This window comes from Lagenorhynchus albirostris, chromosome 6 (assembly GCF_949774975.1).
Source record: "Lagenorhynchus albirostris chromosome 6, mLagAlb1.1, whole genome shotgun sequence".
Taxonomy (NCBI): domain Eukaryota; kingdom Metazoa; phylum Chordata; class Mammalia; order Artiodactyla; family Delphinidae; genus Lagenorhynchus; species Lagenorhynchus albirostris.
In genome coordinates, this window is record NC_083100.1 from 3,292,379 (window position 1) to 3,314,609 (window position 22,231).

The following is a 22,231-nucleotide window of genomic DNA, read 5'->3' on the forward strand; positions in this document are numbered from 1 at the left end:
CAGCACACCCTGCCTTGCCCCTGGTTCCAGGCTCAGGGCCCCCAGCGCTGGCGCCCAGCTGTTTGTGGCAGGAATGAATTCATTTGACCCAAATACTTCCTTCTCTTCTGGGCTACTAGTTTCAAGCACAACAAAGAGCCCCACAGCTCGAGGGAGGAGCAGAAGGAAATAAATCAGCATTGAAATGCGACTCGTAACAAAACTGAGAAACTCAGGCGCAGCTGGGTGACCGGATGGGAGCGTGACTTCCGGCAGGTGCCCAGGTGCACCCGCAGCGCCTGCATTAAGGTCCAGCCTCCCGCTGCCCCAGGTGACCACCTGACCACGGTGGACCTTGCCCTGAGAGCCTCTCGGGAAGGGTGGAGGCCTTGGGGGAGGGGGCTGGGCATCGCCTTGGCCCGAGGCTGCTGCCTCTCACCTGTTTTCTGTGAGCCTCTGCCTGGCCCCGGGGCCACGGCCACGCCCCAGCCCGCCTGTTGAGGGAACAAAACTTTCCCCTGGCCAGAAGCGGGGAGAAAGGGGACACACGTAGGGGCCCTGTGGGACCCGGTGATGATAGGGTGTCAGGCTCTCTGGAAGTGACCAGGCCTGGGGAACAGGTGAGTCATTGTTTAAACTTCTGCGTGCTTTGTCGACTGTGTGTGTCATTGTTTAAACTTCTGTGTGCTTTGTCGAGTGTGTGTGTGTGTGTATCTGTGTGCGGATATCGATGTGTGTCTGTTTGTATCTGTGTGTCTGTGTGCATGTATGTGGGTGTGAGTGTATGCGTGTGTGTCATGCGTGCCTGCACCTTTGTGTCTGACGTGTGTCCGTGCACGAGCCCCAGTGCACAGACTCAAAAGGGCGAAGTGAAGAGCCAGGAGTGTGCTCTCCTGAGCGCCAGAGGTGTCCTTGCTCGTCCCCGACGGCTTGCTAGGTCAGGGTCCTGGAAGGAGATTCCTATTTAAAGAGTGGCCTCTGGGAAAATCCATTTAAAGGCTTGAACGTAATGAATAGGAGCCCTTACAGGAATCCATTTCAAATGGATCACGGTGCCCAAGTGCTACCGACTGACCTCAGAATAGACAACTGCACAGTAAGCCCTGCGTTCCTTACACGCCTGGGCGGGGAGAGCTGGAGGAGGACGTGCTCGCTGGCGGACGGACTCGGCAGATCAGACGCTTCCCTGGAGCGACCCTCCCCCAGAAAGACTGGTTTGGACTTGCAATCTCTCCTTTTTCCCTTGATGCAAGGAGATGAGCTTGTCAGAAATGAAAAGCCCGAAACCGAAATGCTCCGCAGGGTGTCCCTGTTGGCCCCGATCACGAACGTGGCATTCTTGAGATCGTCTCTGCGTTTAGAGACACTTCAGTAACCCTGTCTTCATGAAATTACAGGGGCCGGGTCAGGAGTCACATTTTTCAATTGGAGTCCTCTCTGAACAGAGGGCTTCAACCTCTAATCACCGTGTAATCACACGAAAACTCATACATGAAAATGCTTACTGCAGTCTTATTTATTACAGAGAAAAAACAATTAAAGCCAAGTAAAAATCCAGTAACAGAGAAATAGTTCAGGAAATTGGAATCGTTGTAGGGGTATTATGTGGTCATTAAACACACATAGCTCAAATGCATCTACAACGTATGCAGTAATGTGGAAAACCGCCCTTCATATGTCTTACTTTTTATTTTTTAATGTAGGATGCATAATTTTATGTTAAAATGATGGTTTGTTTTTAAGATTCTTATACAAAAAATTAGAAGAAAGTAGGCAAAATACCATCCCTCGTTGTATGAAGGGTGTGGAATTATGGGTAATCTCATTTTTTTCATATTGACAATTATGTGTTTATATTTATTGAAAAATAACGTTTTTAGATAAAGAGATATGTCACCTGTATGTGGTATCATAGTAATGGCATGTTTATTCATACTCCACCGATTTTGGTTAATTCAGACATGTTTGGGGCTAAAGATTTTCTTGACTTAAGGAGAGTTTTATTAATTAGTGCACATAAATAGCAAGGAAAACTTAAAGGGGTATCTTTAAATACTGGAGAATGGCTGTAGGTGTGTTAGAACTTTCTCTTTATGTAAAATTACAGCACAAATCAGTGGAATATCTGCTTCTAAGCAGGTGCCTTAAGTACTTTCGCAAGAAACAAGGTATTAGCCTGGGGTGGCACAGAAACCTGGGGAATTCCATTCTTAAAAGCGTTTCTTTTTTCCAGCTTTATTGAGACAATTGACATATATATAACATGGGGTAAATTTAAGGTATGTCACGTGTTGATTGGGTACATTTACATATTGCAAAAACACCTCCACCCCGTCACATAATTACCATTTCTTTTTGTGGTGAGAACACTTTAAGATCTACTCTCTTAATACTTTTCGAGTGTATAATACTATATGAGCTTTAATCATCACGCTGTACATGAGATCCCCAGAACCTGTGAATCTTACAACTGAAGTTTGCACCCTTTTACCAATATCATCCCACTTCCCACACACACCCCAGCCTCTGGTCACCACCACTCTACTCTCTGTTTCTCTACATTAGGCCAAAAAAAAAAAAAAAAAAAAAAGTGGTTTGTAAGTGAGGGCTTGCTAGTGAGATGACCATCTTTTGGGCAATGAGGTCCGGCCAGCGGCTCCCCGGCAGGCTCATTGCACCAGCGGTTCTTGATGTGGGTGGAGCGCAGGTCCTGCTGCCTCTGTAAGTGACTGAAATGATGCTCGTGCCTGGTGAATCCAGTGTGGACGTGAAGGCAGCCTGTTCTGGCTTAAAAAAAATTTTTTTTTAAATTTGTTTTATTGAAGTCTAGTTGATTTACAATGTTGTGTGAATTTCTGCTGTACTGCAAAGTGATTCAATTATACATATATATACATTCCTTTTCATACTCTTTTCCATTATGGTTTATCCCGGGATAGTGAATATAATTCCCTGTGCTTTCAGTAGGACCTTGTTGTTTATCCATCCGTTATATAATAGTTTGCATCTGCTGACCCCAAACTCTCAGTCCATCTCTCCCCCGCCCCCATCCTCCTCCTTGAGCCTGCTCTGGCTTGGGCTCCTGCATCTTTCTCTTAGAAAAGCTGCTGGGCCTCTCTGTAAGGTGGGGTAACGCCAGGACCCCCGGAGGCTTCTTGCTCTGCTTCAGTAGAAACCTGTGTGCCGCCGAGCCGTGCAGGGGCCCTGAGCACACGGTCACCCTGCGCCTCAGTGGAGATGGCGGGTCCATTAGGCTTGGTCCCCCCCTCCCCCGCAGTGTTGCAGGGCAAGGGCTCCCTGCCCAACAAGCATAGAAGCAACACTATGGCACTGGCTTTTGAGAAAAGACAGAGGTTTAATTTGAGGTCGACCGGCAAGGCTCTCAAACGTGTCTCTACAATCCACGTTTGGGGCAAAATTTAAGGGCTTCGGGGAATTTTAAACTTGGAAGCGAACCGGCTAGTCTTGAATCTCCCTATAAGCTACGCGCGCGCTCCAGGAAGCCAGCTTTTCCTTATTAAAGGACCTGTCCTTCCTAAAGGGCTCTGGGGGCAACATTTCTATTCTTTGAGTTTCCTAGTCTGGAGCTTTCTGGTTTGGGAGTCATCCTGGAGACGTGGGTTCCCGCCTTGCGCATGCGCAGTGCTGTCTCTGTACAGTAACTCCGGGTTTGATTAGTCAACCCACCTCTTTAAGGAGGCAAAACCACTTTAAGTTGGTCAAGGTTTTACGTGCTGTTTCAGCAGCCTCATCTGAATACGTTGTCTGAATCTGAATGCCGGGTTGCCTTTAAACCTGTAACTTTCTGCTTTTCTTGGTCACTCGGGCTGAGCTGCCTGGAGGAAGCGGGTCCCAGCACCTCCTGGATGCCCGTCCTCTGGTTTCTCTTTCTGCAGAGATCCCAGCCCACTTTTTTTTTAATTTGCGGTACGTGGGCCTCTCACTGCTGTGGCCTCTCCCGTTGCGGAGCACAGGCTCCGGACGCGCAGGCTCAGCGGCCATGGCTCACGGGCCCAGCCGCTCCACGGCATGTGGGATCTTCCCGGACCGGGGCACCAACCCGCGTCCCCCGCATCAGCAGGCGGACTCTCAACCACTGCGCCCCCAGGGAAGCTCCCAGCCCACTTTTTGACAAGCTCCCTGGGGTTGGACTGGCTGTGCAAACTGCGGTGGAAGCAGCGTGTCTGTCTAGTTATGACTTGCTAAGCCGTCCCTACGGATATGCACGAGACATTTATTGAGCACCTACTGTCATCTCAGTGAACACTGTCTTTGCTTTCGTGAGCAGTTATAGCCCGGCGAGAGAGAGAACCAAGAAAGAAATAATTCTACGAATTAAGGGAGAGCTGGAAACAGATCATTTCCATCAAGAAGAGGAACAGGGAGCTGTGGGCCCCACGATGCAGAGACTTTTCTCTCTTTTATGCACTGCTATTTATGGGGACTGGATCGGGGGTGAGGGGGTGGGGTAGGGGTGGCAGCTGTGAGACCAGACAGGAGGCTGCGGTGGGAGAGGGATTTGCATCGAGGTGAACAGAGAGAAGAGAGCAGAAGTAGCAGCTTCACCGTAGGGCAGATTCCCCAGATGATTAGGCCGTGGGGATGACAGATAAGCAGCTCTAGCAACCTCTGAACTTTGAGCCAATATCTTTTTGTTATCTTTCCTGCGGCTTCTCTCCTCATTCCGGACTGTGATTTGCCCTTTGGCCTGTAGAGCTGAATCATAGGCTGTCATTTTATCCGTGGAGGGCCAGCCACTTTGGGGGGCGCCCCCATTTGTTCCTGGTGTTTATTTTATTTTGCCTTTGAGTTTAATTTCTACCAGTGGATCAGAAATCTGTAGAAGGACTGCTTTGAATTCCTGCATGGGTGGTGGGTTCTGGAGAGAGGACTGGCCCCTGCAGAACTCCATTCCCCAACCCCCGGGGCAGCTGCGGGTCTGCGGGATGCAGAGGAAGTCGCAGGGTGCCCTGGGGGATGTCATCCGTTGACACAATTAAGCATCATCCCCGATGGTGAAACTTGACAGCATCCCATGGAAGATGGGGTTCCAGACATGCTTTCCAGTAACCATTCAGCTCTGCTGTGTCCCTTTCGCCAGGGAGTGGATGGGCCTGTGAACCCTCTCCGCCAGACCCTGTAACTCCAGTCACCTTCTGTTTAGAAAGTCTTGTTGGTATTTAGGACTCCGTCCTGTTTGCTTTTAAACTTTGATCCCCAACTCGATTCTTTTCCTTTTGTCCCCACAGCGCAGACCAGACCAGTCTGTGGCTGTGGCTGCCTGTTGGGGACAGCGAGGAAACCGGGTCTGCTTCCTACTGCTCTCGCTTTTCTCCCTCCCTCTTCAAAATCCCTTCCCTTCCTCCATTCCCACCCACTGCAATGAGGTGGGAGACGCTCTGTTCACTGAACGGGCTAGCTCTGAGGTGGGTTTGGGTATTGTTCAGGGGAAGTTTTCTCCAGATACAATCCAGATAGTAGACGAAGACAATGATAACAGTGGAATGCCACCAGTTTGCAGCCCCCGAATGAGACAGTGGACATAGGGACAGTTTTCAATGGCTGTTGCCTCCTGAGGAAATGCCCACCACACTCATGACAGTATTCTTGCCAAAAGACAGCCTATATCCAATCAGATTTCTGTTCCGAGCCACCAGGCTACAGAAAATCAGGGTTCAAGGGAACACATTCAATGACAACTTAGGGATGCAATCAGCAAAATCCAGACTGGAAACTACAAGGCAATCTGATTTCTTCAACAAATAAATTACAGAGAAAAAGAGGATGCATGTACATATACCAAGATTTGCAGGAGAATTAATAGGATGTCTAGGAATTCCCTCAAACTAATCTTCGGAGGAAGGGGGGTTTGGGGATGTGGGTGAAACAAGATTGGCTACAGCTTATAAGGTCGGATCTTAAACGGCACCACGAAATAAAGGAAAGCTTCAAGTGAGCTTTATTAGGGAGCGCTCCCGGGCGAGGTTCACTGGTCCGAGAGAAAGGGGCCAGAGAAGTCGCTCCTGGGCGAGGGTTGGGCAAGATTTTATAGGGGAAGAAGGGAAAGGGGCGTGGTGAATCTGGGAGGACGCAGGGCATTCCTTATTTGGTGGTCTTTTCGGGTATCCTGGTGGACCGTTAGTCCCGCCCCTCGAAAGGCGGGAAGGCTGGGCTGGGTTCAAAGTCCCCAGGTCAGTTCCTGGAACTGGGTGGTCCGGAATGTCTCCAGGGCAGTTTCTGGAACTGGGTGGTCCGGAGAATTTCGGTCTGATGCAACCTGTGAATCTGATTGTGTTCCCCTGCCTCGGGCCAGTTGGCCTTACACAGCTGATTCTTGTGGAGGTGGATGATGGAGGTCTGAGGTCCACCAGAACGACCTCCATCCTCTCTGTTCTGGTACATGCCTGAAATTTTCTGCAATGAAAACATGTGCAGGGTTTGCCCAAATTAATTTTGATCACAGAGCCGTTTTTCTCCAGGGCATATCGCTGTGGGTTCTGAGGCTTTCAATACAGTGGGAAGGAATGCAATGTTTTGAGATCCTTGAAACACCAAGCTTTTTCTTGAAACACCAGTTTGAATCCATGAACCACAGCTGAGAGAGTGCTGTACCTTTTAGGTATTTCAGAACCTTTTTGGAATAAGTCATAGGTTTTTCAAAAGTGAGAGGTGATGGAAAGAGGGCAATGAGCCAGTATGATGACAAGCACACAATCACTACTTTGCAGGGTACGAAGCCGTTCGTATGCATAGGCCCCTGCCGGGCACCGTGCACACGCTTTGCAAGCACCTCACAGCACTTCCACCCTGTCCGGGGGTGAAAAGCCCCACTTCCCACCTAAAATAGGGAGACCCAGTGTGCGCTCAGTGCCAGTCCTCTCAGAGGGCAGCCGTCATGGTGGAAGAGACACCTCACTGGGAACGAAAGCTTCGGTATGAAACTTGGGCTGTGCTGTGGATAAGCCTTCCGTTTCTCTGTGTCCACTCATTCATTCATTCAGTCACCCATCCATTCATTCACTCACTCCTCCATTCACTCACTCACTCATTCATTCAGTCACTCATCCGTTCACTCACTCACAGCAGGCGTATATTATAGCTATTGCTCACCCCACTTTCCAGAAGGGGAGATGGGGTGCAGAGTGGCAAGCCAGGTGCCTCTGACTTGGAGCTCCTTTCCGTTCAAGGCTGTCTGTATTCATCCAGGGCAGCAGCATCCCGGGGGCCCACTTGCTGAGAGTATTTGGTATCTGACATTCAGCCTCCGTCCATCATTGTCTCTCTGCAGGGCATGGCGCAGGTGGATGGGGTCCCCTGGCCCGGGGCTGCCCTGGGCCAGGCCTGCATCTTCAAGCTGGTTCTCCTGGGCAGTGGTTCTGTGGGCAAGTCCAGCTTGGCTCTCCAGTATGTGAAGAACGATTTCAGGAGCATCCTGCCGACCGTGGGATGTAAGTGACGGGACAGGGCACCCTTCCTTCGTCTCCTGGTGGGGGAGCCAGGGCTGCTGACCCACACGTGGGGCACCTGGGGATGAGGCCGCCTGGGAATTTCCCAGGCTCTCCTGGAGCCTCGGGCAGTGCCTGGCACGTGCAGGGAGGGCATGAGGTCCACCCCAGGCAGGCATGCACACGGGATCCAGAACCCAGACAGGTTTCAGCTCAGCTGGAGTCTGCGGGGGCCGGGGAGGGGGCGGGTAGTGTATCCGCGACAGAGTTTCTGGCCCCGAAGGGTTGGGTGTGTGAGGGCTTCTGCTGGTGGAGGGCGGAGCCCAGAAGAAGAACCTGCCTCCAGGCTCTGCCACTCAGCCCTCTGAACAAGCCGGCCTCTCACCCTGGCTGGTTGCTCTCCTGCTGACGCTGCTCCCTTTCTGCCTGGACTCGGCTTACCCGCCTGGCCTGGGCTGGCGGATAGGGTGGGTGCTGTAGGGAGGGACGGCAGGGAGGGAGGCCTCTCTCACTGCACTGCTTAAAGAGGATAGCAAGTCGTGGCTTTCAGAGGGGAGGGACTTTGGCGCATCTGTGGACAACTGGTCTCCTTCACATCCTGTCTGGGGATGAAAAGCCCCACTTCCCACCTAAAATAGGGAGACCCAGTGTGCGCTCAGTGTCAGTCCTCTCAGGAGGCAGCCGTCATGGTGGAAGAGACACCTCACTGGGAACGAAAGCTTCGGTATGAAACTTGGGCTGTGCTGTGGATAAGCCTTCCGTTTCTCTGTGTCCACTCATTCATTCATTCAGTCACCCATCCATTCATTCGCTCACTCATTCATTCAGTCACCCATCCATTCATTCGCTCACTCATCCATTCATTCGCTCACTCATCCATTCATTCACTCATCCATTCATTCATTCACTCATCCATTCATTCACTCACCCATCCATTCATTCACTCACTCATCCATTCATTCACTCACCCATCCATTCATTCACTCATCCATTCATTCACTCACTCAGCAAGTATCTGTTGGGTGTGGCCTCTGTCCCAGGCCCACATTAGGTGTGGAGGATTCTCTAAGATGCCAAGCAGACACACCAACGTAGAAACAGAGCACAAAATTCAGCAAACGGTATTAACTCCTTGGGGGCCCTCAGTCTTCTCAGAAGGGTGGTTCCTGAGTCCCTGAGGAATATGCGGCCCGAAGGGATCTGCCAGGGCCAGGCCCCCAGAAATAGTGGTGAGAAGGGCAGAAGCAGGGTGAAGGGCTGGCCCCAGGACGGGAACGCGGGGAGAGCTGGTAGAGACCGTAGATTCAGGCCGGCTGAGGGGCGCGCAGGGCCACCTCTTCTCCATCGGCAGGAAAGTTGACACCGCTCACCCGTGATATCAGACTGGGCTTTAAAAAAATACGACAAAGTGCCAAGTCTGGCTTCAAGTGGGTTTCGTTGAGAGCGGAGACCACAGAAGGGGGCCAGGCCAAGCTGGGATCTTGAGGGCTGTGTCCCTGGGTGTGAACCTGGATTCCAGTTCAGGGAAGGGAGACAGCAGGGACCAGACCGGGCGGCTTGTCGGGCTGGATCTCACTCTAAGACCGAGGTCTGAGGCCACGGCTCCCAGGGCCCTGCTTGTTTATGCACATAAGGTTCTAGGGGGACAGAGCCCCGCGCATGCCTGTGTGTCCTCTGTGGCTGCTTTCCCTCTGCAAGGGCGGCTTTGAGTTGATTGCTGGCAACGGTGACAGTACACCCCTCGAAGCCTAAAATGTTTACTACAGGGAACTTCCCCCCAAAAGTTTAGGACCCCTGCTCGAGAGCCAGTATCCCGGGAGGCAGTGGGCGGCCAGGGGGTGGGCTCCAGCAGGCATGGAGTGGCCTGGGGACTCACGGTGAGCCGAGAACTTAGCTCAGTGGGCCCAGGGAGGCCTGCAGCTCTGACCTACCTTGTGGGGCAGAAGCGGCCCCCCACACAGAGCCAGGCCGAGGCTGCGGGCGGTGCTGGCGTTCTGTATTTCCGGGGAGGGAAAGGGGAGCGCAGACAAGTTCGCTAACTCTCCCAAGCGAGAAACCCGCAGGTCCAGCGCGCTGCAGCTCGTGGACAGTGGGTGGGGTGCCCTGTCTCCCCAACCCCAGTCACCTCCACAGCTTCCTTTAGCTCCAGCAAGTCGGGGGCCAAGCTGTCACCCTCCCCAGGCTGTCCAAGTCACCGTGCTCTCTTCAGGGGTCCTACGAGGGTCAGGAGGGTGCACAGAGCCTGGGCTCGGGTCAGGGTGGGGGGGGTCTTTGCTTGGGTGGCAGGCCGGGGTGCACCCTCTCCACTATTGGTCCTCTGCCCGGCCCCGGCAGTCCTCCTCCTGCCCATGCCCCTCCCCCAGGCCCGGGCTCATCTCCCCAGGACCCTGCCTCTGCCCTGGGGCTGGTGCCCTAGGCCTTGGCTTCCTGGGCTGCCGTGGCCCGCAGCCCTCTAGGTGGGTTAGCGGTCCTTTATTCAATCAGCAACCGGCCTATTTATGGAGCACCTGCGAGGTGCCAGCCACTGAGCTGTGTGTAAGGGACGTAGAGATGAGTGCGCCCTCCTTTGCTTTGAGGAGCTAAATCCCCTGTGGGAATGACGGTCTCCGCCACGTACCTCTCTGGGCCTACTTCACATGCCTTGTACACCTTGTGATGTTCTTACGACCTTTGCAGGTGGATATTATAACGATTACTAAGTTTTTATAAAAATAAATAAATAATATTATTTATTATAATATGATATTTAATCACATATTATATTCTATGTGATTTTATTAATTATTATGCTATGATAATTATTATAAAAACAGACATTCCCCCTTTTTTGTTTTTTCTGGTTTGGCCACACTGCACAGCAGGTGGGATCTTAATTCCCTGACCAGGGATCGAACCTGCGCCCCCTGCTTTGGAAATGCAGAGTCTTAACCACTGGACCTTTATTTTATTTATTTTTGGCTGTTTTGGGTCTTCGTTGCCACACACGGGCTTTCTCTAGTGCAGCGAGCGGTTGCTACTCTTCGTTGTGCTTCTCATTGCGGTGGCCTCTTTTGTTGCAGAGCACGTGCTCTAGGCCCACGGGCTTCAGTAGCTGTGGCATGTGGGCTCAGTAGTTGTGGCTTGCGGGCTCTAGAGTGCAGGCTCAGTAGTTGTGGCGCACGGGTTTAGTTGCTCCACGGCATGTGGGATCTTCCCGGACCAGGGCTTGAACCCGTGTCCCCTGCATTGGCAGGTGGGTTCTTAACCACTGTGCCACCAGGGAAGTCCCTATGTGTATCCCTTGAGGCGGAACCAGGACCCTGGCCCAAGGCTGCTCTATTGCTTCTTGGCTGCCCCTCCCTTGTCTCTGCGTCCTCTCCCTTTCCCTGATTAGCAACGGTTCGAATCTGCCCTCTGGAACTCAGGGAAGGTCATGGGGGCTGGAGTCTGTTCCCTACAAACAAAAGCGGGGGGCATGGAAAGGCTTCTGTGCCCAGGAGCCCCACAGGGTCCTGCTTGGTTTCAGTTGTCACCCTTTCCTGCTGCCCCCTTTCCTCAGACGGCCACCCTCACACTCCCGAGGGCAGCAGGGGGACCAGGACCTGGCATGTCTTTGGTGGTGCTGCCTTCAGGGCAGGCCAGCTGCAAGACACTCCAGCCCTGGGGAAGAGCGGGGGTCCCTGGGCCCCTCCAGAGGGTCTGGATCTGTCGGTGAGTGTGTGGAGTGGCCCCGCAGTGGAGGGTTACACAAGCACTGGGCACAGCTGTGCAGAAGAGCGCCCGGGCCGAGACAGGGTTCCAGCCACCCTGCGGCAAGACCTGTCCTTCCAGAGGAAGCCGGAGCCGTAAGTGTGGCAGGCGGTGACAGACTCTTGTCCCCGAAGCAGAGCCAGAGTGGAACTGAGCACAGCCTCCCGAGGGCGTGGCCTGCTGGGAGGAGACCAGAACCCCCTGAACTCCCGGCTGCCCCAGCACCACAAAGCCCGCCAGGCCCATCTGAGAGAGGGGCTGGCAGGGGAGGTGGGCCGCTGCCAGACGCGCTTACGGTGGCTGGGAGCTTGGAGCACCAAGAGCTCCCGCAGACCCCTCATCCTGGAATCCTGAAAGGCAGCAGCAGGGGAAATTCCAGCCCAGTTCCCTGCCCTGCACGTTGTAGTGACATCTTTGGAGGGGCGGTGACATCTAGTGCTTGCGTTCGGATTTGCTGGCAGAAGCCAGTTTGGACCAGCTGGGCCTTGCCTGGGGCAGCGAAGGTGCGAAAGGTGCTGGATTTCGCCCCACCTCCCTTCCCTGCTGAATGAAACATTGCTGGAGCCCAGGTGACCCTGAGAAGTCACCCATGTTGTGTTCCCTTCCACCGGGAAGCAGCTCGTGACTTTTACAGAAAAGAGAGCGCCGCAGAGAGGGCTTCAGTGAGCAGGATAGGACGTTTATTTAAATTAAAAGGTCAAAAAGCAAAACGTTTCCTTGTGTTAACATTTAGTTGAGACCCTTTTAATTGGGGGCAACAGAATGCAAGTTGAAGAACAACCCCCAGTGAATTCTCTCGTCATTCGTTGCCCGCTGGGGGTCCATTCAGCTCAGCAAGTGGAAGGCACGCCCGCTTCCAGAGGCTGGGGAGGGGGCCGGAAGCGTCCCCAAGTGTCCCCACTGCTGGGGCTCCTGTGTTGAGGTCTGTGCTGGGGCCAGAGGAGGCTGGAGCCCTGCTTTGTGTCACCATATAAAGCAATGCCAGGTGGCCCCGGTTCAGCGTATCGTCTGGTAAAAATGTGCCGGTGTGTCATCTCCACCAGCGTATTCTAGAAACGTGGACAATTCTGGGTTCTGGGCCTGGTCCTGCTCCCACATCCCAGCTTGTTGCCAACATCATTTCAGGAAAAATCTCCCAGTCTGTTTGAATATCTCGGAAGTTTACTTTGTAATCACTTTTTGGCTTTAGCTGTGAACAGGTAGAAAATGTGGTCAGTGGGTTTCTGAACAAGGAAGGTGATACATGTGGGCTCTTTTGTGGGTTGGAGCCAGGAGTTCACGGGGCAGGGGGTGGAAGTTTGCTTTGGATACCAGCCCAGGGGCCCACCTGGGGGGTCTGTGTCTCTCTCCAGGGGAGACGAGGTGCTGCGGTCTGTGAATATCCAACAGCCACTCATGCCACGTCATTGCTCGGTGTGAAAACCCTGCGCTCCTTGGAAATCGGTTGGGATTTTACGTTGATTTAAACTCAGCCACCAGCCATCGTTTTCAGAGTAGAACAGAAGCTAAGATTGTTAAGTGAAGGAGGCAAACCTGAATTTTATGCCCACCTGTAACCTGGCAGTGATGACTTTTAAGCTGAAACCAAAATCGCACACAGAAGTGTGATTTGACCTGATAGCAAACAGACAAAGGGTGTGGATCAAAGGCTGCTGTTCCCAGGCAGTGAGCCGGGAGAGCGGAGAGGGAGGGGGGGAAGGGGCGTCAGGTGCCACACCCTGCACCTCGTCTCTTTTCTCCTGGGTTTGACAACAGCCCTGGGAAGAGGGTACTGTTGACTCTTGGTAAAGGAGGAAGCTGGGATCTCTAAGGTTGAAGCAAGCCGACAGAGTTTGTTGCAGCTGATAGACTTCCCTCCAAGGCCCAGGCGTGGCCCTCACCCTCAAGACCTCAACAGTCTTAATGGAGCTTCTGTCCTGCTCCGTCCTGACAGTAGCCCTGTACGAGCTGGGAGCTGTCAGTCCTACTGTTGAGCTGAAGACGGCAGCTTTGTTTGACCTGGTGTGGTGTTCTGCTGGGCTGTCATAATAAACACCACAGACTGGGTGCCTTAAATAACAGAGGTTTATTCTCATAGTTCTGGGGGCTGGAAGTCCAAAAGTGAGGTGTTGGCCAAGGAGTTTTCATCCTGAGCTCTCTTTTCTTGGCTTATGGTAGCTGCCATCTAGGTAACTGGCTGTGTGCTTCCATGGCCTCTTCTTTGTGTTTGCATGGAAGGGAGGGGAGAGAGAGAGAGCGAGAGCAGACAGACAGACAGAGACAGAGAGACAGAGAGAGGAGATAGAGGGAAGAAGACAGAGAGAGAGACAGTGAGAGAGAGGGAGTGCATTCTTACAGAGGCACTAATCCCATCCTGAGGGCCCCACCCTCATGACCTCATGTAACCCTAATCGCCTCCCAGAAGCTCCATCTCCAAATACTATCATGCTGAGGGTTAGGGCTTCTATATGTGAATTTTGGGAGGATACGATCATTCGGTCCATAACACCTAGGAAGTGTATCTGACTTCGAGTTTGTGGACGAGCAGAAAAATGCAGGATGTGCAGGCAGAGGGTGGATCACCCCAAACTAGATTCTCATGAGAGAGAATCATGATCTTACCCTTTCTATGCTAAAAATCTCAGCCCAGACTTGTCTCTTATTCTCTGTCTGTAGCAAATTGAATTGTGTCCCACAAAAGATTCGTCCTCCTCCTAATTCCCAGTGCCTATGAATGTGGCTTTATTTGGAAAAAGGGTGTTTACAGATGTAACTAGTTAAGGATAGTCCTGGATTTCGGGTGAGCCCTGAATCCCATGACCAGTGTCTCTGGAACAGGAGAACACAAAGATGCAGAGGGGGTGGCCATGTGAAGACAGAGGCAGAGACGGGAGACATGCATCTACAAGCCAGCGACCACCGACGGTTGCTGGTCCCCACCAGGAGCCAGGAGGGGGTGTGGAACAGATTCCCTCTCAGAACTTCTGGAAGGAGCCAACGCTGGAAACACCTTGATTTTGGACCTCTGGCCCCCAGAACTGAAAGGATAAATGTCTGCTGTTTTTAGCCACCCTTTTTGTGGTTATTTGTTATGACAACCCCAGGGCACTAACACACTGGCCTTGGAGTGAAAAATTTAACTTCAAGCATGTGACTACGTTTACCAGAATCTCCCAACAAGCTTCCAACCCAGCCCGGGTCTGGGCAGGACAGAAGCTTTGCCTGGAGTCTCATCCCTGGCCCCTCCCAGTCCCTGGTCTAGTTCTGTATATGACATACTCCATACGCTATGGGGGCAGAACATCTTTTTTTTTCTGCGGTACGCGGGCCTCTCACTGCTGTGGCCTCTCCCGTTGCGGAGCACGGGCTCCGGACGCGCAGGCTTAGCGACCATGGATCACGGGCCCAGCCGCTCCATGGCACGTGGGATCTTCCCGGACCGGGGCACGAACCCGTGTCCCCTGCATTGGCAGGCGGACTCTCAACCACTGCGCCACCAGGGAAGCCCAGAACATCTTTTTTATTTTATTGAAGTATAGTTGATTTCTGCTGTACAGCAAATGACTCAGTTATACATATGTATATTCTTTTTCATCCTTTTCCATTATGGTTTATCACAGGATATTGAATACAGTTCCCTGTGCTCTACAGCAGGACCTTGTTTATCCATCCTGTATAAATACTAGTTTGCATCCATCCCTCCTTCACCTCCTCTCCCCCTTGGCAACCATAAGCCTGTTCTCTATGTCTGTGAGTCTGTTTCTGTTTTGTAAATAGTTCACTTGTGTCATGTTTTAGATTCCACATATAAGTGATATCATATGGTATTTGTCTTTCTCTTTCCGGCCTACTTCATTTAGTATGAGAATCTGTAGGTCCATCCATGTTGCTGCAAATGACATTATTTCATTCTTTTTATGACTGAGTACTGTTCCATTGTATGTATGTACCACATCTCTATCCATTCATCTGTCGATGAACATTAGGTTGTTTCCATGTCCTGGCCATTGTGAATAGTGCTGCTGTGAACATTGGGGTGCATGTATCTTTTTGAATTATAGTTTTGTTCGGATATATGCCTAGGAGTGGGATCGCTGGATCACATGGCAACTCTTATTAGTTCTTTGAGGAACCTTCACACTGTTTTCCATAGTGGCTGCACCATTTTACATTCTGGGGACAGAACATCCTGGTGTTAGTAAATAACTATTTTAAAGTCACAACACTTTGGAAAGCTATGCTAAGGGGAAAACAGTCTTCAAGTGAAAGGTGGATTGCCCAATATGTTGAATAAATGGTTTGGGGATAGACCTTGCGTTGTGTGTACTTATTAAGCAGGGGCAATAGTGCATAAAAGTCCTTGCTCTCCAGGTGCTCCCTGTCGCCAGGGGTGACAGATGAGAACACAGAAGTCTACCTGTGCAGTGGGTGAGTGATAAGCACAGGCGGGCTACTGTAGACCACTCCCAGGGAAGGGGGCCCCAGCACCGCCCCGAGGGCTCACACTCAGAGACCCGGTGGACATGTAGGGAGGTGGGGAAGAGGGAGGATTCCAAGCAGAGAGGTCAGTGGAGAAGGGAGGTCAGCAGGGAGAGGTGTGGGTCAGGCCGGGGGGTTAGCAGGAGGCCAGGAAGGTTGCAGGGGAGGAGCTGGTGTGACCGTCAGCATGCCAGTTACCTCGCTGGACACCCACGGGGTGACCCTGGTTGTCAGAGACCCTTCCATGCCTCACATAGTCCAGAGGATTTGGATAGGACCCTGAGAGTCTCTCTTCCCACCCAAAGCCTCTGTGGAATCTGCAAAGGTCTGCAGCAAATTCCTTGCAACTCTTTGCTTTTTCTGGAAAATGCCATCTTCTAGAAGAGGTGTTTGCTGAGCCTTCCCCACTGAGGGTGACAGGAAGCACAGGGCTGGCTGTCTCTGGCTGGTTTGCTGAGCCCAGCGTTCACGCTGGTCCAGGCTGAGCCGTGGATAAAGACCTCGTCCTCCATGTAAAACTCCTTCCGGTCTTCTGTTTCAGGTGCGTTCTTCACAAAGGTGGTGGATTTGGGGGCTGCGTCTCTGAAGTTTGAGATCTGGGACACGGCTGGCCAGGAAAAGTACCACAGCGTCTGCCACCTCTACTTCAGGGGTGCCAATGCTGCGCTTTTGGTGTATGATGTCACCAGGAAGGTGAGGCTCACCTGGGTGTGTCCCTGCCCTCCCAGGCACATGGACGCAACCTTCTGGCGGCATTACGTGACTGACCTGTGCTGGTGCTTTATGTTAAAATCGTGAGCACCAGTGGAGAATCCTTCAGTGAAAGTCAGTCACCTCCTCTGGGAAGCCCTCCCTGACAATCCCTTTGCCTGCTGCACAGTTAGGTTTGCGCCCCTCCGTGGTTCTCTTGGAGTACCCAGAACAGTGCACCCCCATCCATCACTCACGATTCCTTGGGTGCCCACTGAGCTGGTGAGGGGGGTGTTATGAAAACAGGATACAGCCCCTGGCTGCATATCCACTACAGAATCTCATCGGGCCAAACAGAAGTGAGCAGATGCTCAGTGTACCAGCAGGGAAGGGTGGGGTTCTATGGGAGTTGCCAGGAGGGGCACCATAATTCCTGCAGGAAGGCTCTAGCTGAGACGTTGGGAGAAACAGGATTAGCCCTGTTGGGCAGGGCCGGGCAGGGAGGTGGTGGTGGGCATGTGAGTGGCGAGGGGGAAGGGAGTTCCGGTCAGAGGGCAACGCTGGTGGAATTAAGGAGGTCGAGTGCCGTGCGTGGAGCCCCTGCAGTGCTGAGAGCAGGCCTACTGGGTCAGCATGGCTGCAGGGGAGAGGGGCTGCGTGGGACCCAGGACAGAGGCCCCGTTCCCGGGTCTGTGGGGCACTGCAGTTAGGATCAGGGTTTGGTGTGACAGCCACTTCCCCACAAAGTGGTCCTTGAGGGTATCGTGGAGCAGAGGCCTCTAGGGCTCCAGGTCTGACTCGGAACCTCCTGCAGCCCCCAGCCTCCTGCTGGCTGGGTGAGGACAGAGCTGCCTTCGGCCCAGACCACCCGGGGCCAGAGAAAGACCAGCTACCCCTGCTCAAGGGGCAGAACAGCCCTTGGGGCCCGATATAAGGCCAGTTGGATCATGTGCCATTTTATGTTAAAATCGTGACAACCAGTAGATTCCTTCAGTGACAGTTGGTCACCTCCTCCAGGAAGCCCTCCCTGACAGCCCCTCTTCCTGCTGCACGGTTGGGTTTGCGCCCCTCTGTGGTCCTCCCGGAGTACTCAGAACAGAGCACCCCCATCCATCCCTCACGGTTCCTTGGGTGGGTCACTTGGATCCTGTGTTTTACGCAGGGTAGCTACCGACACTTGCCTTGTCCTTCCTGGGATGGCTGAGGAAGACCACCGGGTTTGCCTGACAGTCCTGTTTTCCTTTCTCAGGCTTCCTTCTGCAAGGCGCAGCAGTGGCTGAAGGACCTGGAGGAGGAGTTCCACCCGGGAGAAGTCGTGGTGATGCTGGTCGGCAACAAGACGGACCTCAAGCAGGAGCGGGAGGTGACCTTTGAGGTGGGCCTGGAGACGGTCATTATGTCCCCGGTGCGGGAGGGGGGAGGGACCCCAAACACACACACCCACCTACCGACACACTCATACACACCCCCCCCCCACGTGCACACACTCACATATCACTTTAGCTTCCCTCTTGGGCAAAGGTTTCTGGTCTCTCCTGGGAAGGTCAGACCCAGAGGTGTCTGCTCCTGGCTGCGGGGAGAGCTGCGAGCATGACCGCAGCCTCCCGAGGGCTGGCAGGGGCGGGCGCAGTGCAGGGAACGGTTTCCATGAGGAAACCACGACCCTTCCCACCCTCGCTCCTTCTTTGAGTAATGCGGGTCTCAGATCTTTCTCTTTGTGTTCAATAAACTGTTCAAGAAGGGGCAAATCCAAATTTTTTGCTAGGAAATGAGTAAGGGAGAGAGAACCTGAAAGCTGCAGCTCTTCTGTAAAACGACTAACAGCAGAATAAATGCTCTAGGTAGTTGCTTGTAAAGCGGGGAGAACCTGAAGCAGGGAGCAAGGGGTTCGAGCGCGTGTGTACAGGACGCGCGTGTGTGTACAGGATGCGTGTGTGTACAGGACGCGCGTGTGTGTACAGGACATGTGTGTGTACAGGATGCATGTGTGTGTACAGGACACGCATGAGTGTGCAGGACGCGTGTGTGTGTACAGGACATGTGTGTGTGTACGGAACGCGTGTGTGTACAGGACGCGTGTGTGTACAGGACGTGTGTGTACAGGACGCGTGTGTGTGTACAGGACGCATGTGTGTATAGGACGCGTGTGTGTACAGGACGCGTGTGTGTGTACAGGACACGTGTGTGTGTATAGGACGTGTGTGTGTACAGGACGTGTGTGTGTACAGGACGTGTGTGTGTACAGGATGCGTGTGTACAGTGGTGTCTGTGTGTGTGTATGTGGGGGTGTGGGAGGAGGGGCAGATGAGGGGAGAGCGGGACGGGGAGGGTGCTGGGCTACAGTGCAGGGCAGGAAGGGGAGGAGTCTGGGGGCAGGGGGCGCCGGTGGAGGCCGTGCTGGGTAGGCGCTGGGGCTCGGAGGCGGAGATCCCAGCGCCAGTGTTGGGACTGGGGGCTTTATTCCGGGGCAGCCTTGAGTCCCTGGGGTGGGGGCCTGATGGGTGATTTAGGAAGAGCGTGTGGGGCCCAGGTCAGGCCGAGTTGGGAGACGGGGCCTGGGTGGGGAGACCCACTGGAGGCCGGGGGCCCAGCTCAGGGGCGGGAGGGGCCTCCTCTCCGCTCTCCCAGGACCCCTGCCCGCGGGAGGGGGACCCCGTGGCTTAGACTGCACGGAAGCGGCCACCCTGGGGCCTGGGCTGTAGACGCTGGGCCCCCAGACCCCACCCTGGCTTCTTGTTCCCTCTGAGCTCCCACTGAGCTGGGCCTTGGGGGCGGGGGGCAGACCCCGGAGCCGCAGGTGCCTTGGCTGGGCAGAGGCCAAGCTGACCTGTGGCCAGTGCAGCTTTCACATTGATTTGGGGGCTTTTCATCTTAAAATAATTTCAGAATTACAAAAATTGTTGCAGAAATAGTACAAAAAGTCCCCGTCGGCCCTTCTCCCAGCTTTCCCAAATGTTAACATCTTACGTAAGCTCGGAACCACGAGCAAATCAGGAAACGAACGTTAAAACTGCTTTACAGCTCTCGCTCAGATTTTGTCATTTCCCCACTAACGCCCTTCTCTTGGTCGTGGGAAATCTGCTCCTAGATTTGGCCGTTGAGAGCGCTCCCCTCCGCTGGCCCTGTCACCCGCCCTGTTATTCCTTGAGCGCTTCCTTCCTTTCTGGCTCACCAAGTTGTTCCAGGTTCACCTTTGTCCTTTCTCGGCCCCAGCCCTGGAATCAATTATTTCCCCAAAGAGCCCTGGTTCCTAGTGCCGGGGAATGAGTTTAGGAGTCAAGATCTGTGCACTGGATGTGCTCATTCCACGGGGGGTGAGGTAACTGTGGCTCCCATCCTGGGGAACCTCCAGGACAAACTGGCAGACGGAGGGCTGGGGACCTGTAATTTAGGGGCCAGAGGCTCATTGGACCCAAGGACAAACCCCTAAAATGACCCCATCTGGAACCCCCAAGCTAGTTGGGCAAAGGGGGGTATTTGAGTTTCATTCATGTGACGCAGATATGAGCTACCTGAAGTCACCAAGTCTTCAGCTGTACCAGGTCACCTTGTCCTTTAAAATACAAGTAATAATGTCCCCATCCCTGTGTCTGGGAAAGGGCTGAGAAGCTCGTTGGGGGGTGGTGAAGAGCAAAGCTCTGCGGGCCAGGCTGGGGGTGGGGGGAGTAGACACCGCTGGGCGCCATGCTGTGGGCACGGCCGGCCCAGCCCCCAGGGGCCGGCTCAGCGTCAGGCACTGAGCACTGCGCCTCCTGGGAGGGTCGGGAGGCGAGGGGCCTGCACGGGGAGGCCCCCAGCTCCTCCTTCACCCCGGCCTTCCCATAAACGCTTCTCCACTTCTCGGCCACATGAGCAGCCCTGGTGTTTCCCAGACGCCCTTGCTCTGTACACCCTTCACTCCACGTAGGTTGGACCCCTGTGGGACGGTGGTGGGGGACCCAGAGAAGGGCCGGGCTCCCACCAGGCTGTCCCCACTCCCCTTCCATGTTTCCTCTGTTCTCACTTGGTTTCAGAGCCCACCGGGGCCAGAGAGCCGTGGTAGGGGCAGGAATCTCGCCAAGGAAAGCATCCTTGGACCCCGCTGCGGGTGCCGGGCTCCCCTGCCAGCGAGCACCCTCCCTGCCCTGCTCCCTGGTCTGGGCCCCCTTCTCTGGGAGTCCCAGAAACAGAACTTGAGGAATGACGTTCTCTGCTGGTGCAATTGTTTCTCGGTGTTTCTTGGGTCTTCCTGTTAGAAGGCGTCTAGATGTTCTTGGGAAACTTCTGATGATTAATGTGGGCTTTCCGTGGCCATTTCCGTCAGGAAGGGAGGGAGTTTGCAGAGAGCAAAGGGTTGCTGTTCATGGAAACCTCGGCCAAACTGAACCACCAGGTGACTGAAGTCTTCAGTGCTGTCGGTGAGTGACCAGCCTCCGACCCCAGAGCAGGGGGTGGGGGGACCGTCACTGGATCTTCAACAGGTCTTCTTCTCTGGCAACCTGGGACCCAGAAGAACGTCCCCAGGGCCTGGAAAGTGGGCAGGAGTCAAGGGCCCGTGTTTCCTGCTTCCTGGAAAACATCAGGGAGGGTGGGACCCTGGGGGATGCCACGTGTGCAAAGCGAGTGCTGGGCTGGGTTGGGGGATTTTCCTCCCAACCAGGCCATGTCCTTCTCCTGTTGTCCCCAGCCCGAGAGCTTTTGCAGAGACAAGAGAAGAAGGAGGGCCAGAGGCAGCAGGGAGATGCACGGCTGGCTCTGAATGAGACGCCCCCGGAGCGGGGCAGATGCTGCGCCCGCTAGAAGGGGCCACTCCAGGAAAGGCCGTGGGGAGGATGCGCCCAGCCCACAACCCACTGGTCCTCAGGGTGAGCCACCGCCAGCTCCACGTCGCTTGTGGTACTTATCCTGATTCACTGTTGATGCTGGCTTGCTCCTGAGTCCTAGAGGCTCTGCAAGAGGGCATCCCTTAGAATAACCACCTCCCAAGCTGGTGGGAATCATTCAGGAGAGGGTCCCATGTCCAAGGCTCCCAGAAGGTGTCAGCTCCACCTCTCAGACACCAGATACCGACTGAATCCCTGATGTCCTGGGGGGTGGGCACGAATGGCCCTGCCCTTAGCTGCCTGGCCACCGGACACTGGAGAATGAAATGGTCAGAGGGGAAATAAAGATCGGAAAATCACCCAGCATGCACTTGGTGTTGGGCAGGGGGCTGCCCGGGGGCTTGGGGCCCCCCTGCTCCTGGGAGGTGGGAGAGGGGACAGCAGGCCCAGCTGCAGGGGGCAGTGCCAGGGAGAGATGGCGTGACCATCATGGGGCTGGGCCCGTCGTCACTGGATCTCTGTGAGGTTCCCCCGAAGGACGGTGCCTGACAGAGGGCAGCTGGGGATGGGGGTGGGGGAGTCAGGCCCCCTACTCTCTGCTCCTCTCTGTGAATGCGAAGTGGTGCTTGTGCAAAGCACGCCAGGACTCAGACTTCAAGCCGAGGTGCAAATTGTATCGCGTATGAGTTTTTCTCCGAAAAGTAAACCGATTTCTATCATGTGGTCCTTTTTGTTTTTCCAAATGTTTTTTTATTGTGGTGAAAGTCACATAATATAAAACATACTATTTTAACCACATTTAACTGTACAGTTCGGGGGCACTAAGTACATTCACATTGTTGTGCAATTCTCACCATCATCCGTCTCCTGAAGTTTTCACTTTCTTAAACGGAAACTCTGTCCCCATTACACCCTGAGTCCTCATTCCCCCTCCCCCCTCCCCTCCCCCGACCCTGGAATTTATCAATGGACTTTCTGACTCTATGAATTTGGCTATTCTATGTACCTCGTGTAAGTGGAATCAAACAGTATTTGTCTGCACCTACTGTCTATTGGAATGCATTTTTAGGGTTAACTTTATATCACGTGGTCTTCGGTGAGTTTGTAAGCTGGGGGTCTGTTCCTGCA

At 53.7% G+C, this 22,231-nt stretch overlaps 1 protein-coding gene across 1 annotated transcript; it reads left to right on the forward strand.

Moving 5' to 3' along the window:
- The first annotated feature begins 473 nt into the window (after positions 1-473).
- Positions 474-21,826, forward strand: RAB17 (RAB17, member RAS oncogene family). Its single transcript, XM_060151210.1, has 6 exons — positions 474-599; positions 7,268-7,427; positions 16,153-16,304; positions 17,551-17,676; positions 20,605-20,698; positions 20,968-21,826. Exons 2-6 carry the CDS (start codon positions 7,271-7,273, stop codon positions 21,078-21,080), a joined length of 642 nt encoding a protein of 213 aa, XP_060007193.1. The 5' UTR covers positions 474-599; positions 7,268-7,270; the 3' UTR covers positions 21,081-21,826.
- The last annotated feature ends 405 nt before the right edge of the window (positions 21,827-22,231 follow it).

Excerpts from the sequence above, each read along its gene's own strand:
- RAB17 (XM_060151210.1), top strand. The coding sequence starts at position 7,271 with ATGGCGCAGGTGGATGGGGTCCCCTGGCCCGGGGCTGCCCTGGGCCAG. Across the intron at positions 16,305-17,550 it reads TGTATGATGTCACCAGGAAG|GCTTCCTTCTGCAAGGCGCA; the intron begins GTGAGGCTCACC and ends TTCCTTTCTCAG. Across the intron at positions 17,677-20,604 it reads AGCGGGAGGTGACCTTTGAG|GAAGGGAGGGAGTTTGCAGA; the intron begins GTGGGCCTGGAG and ends CATTTCCGTCAG.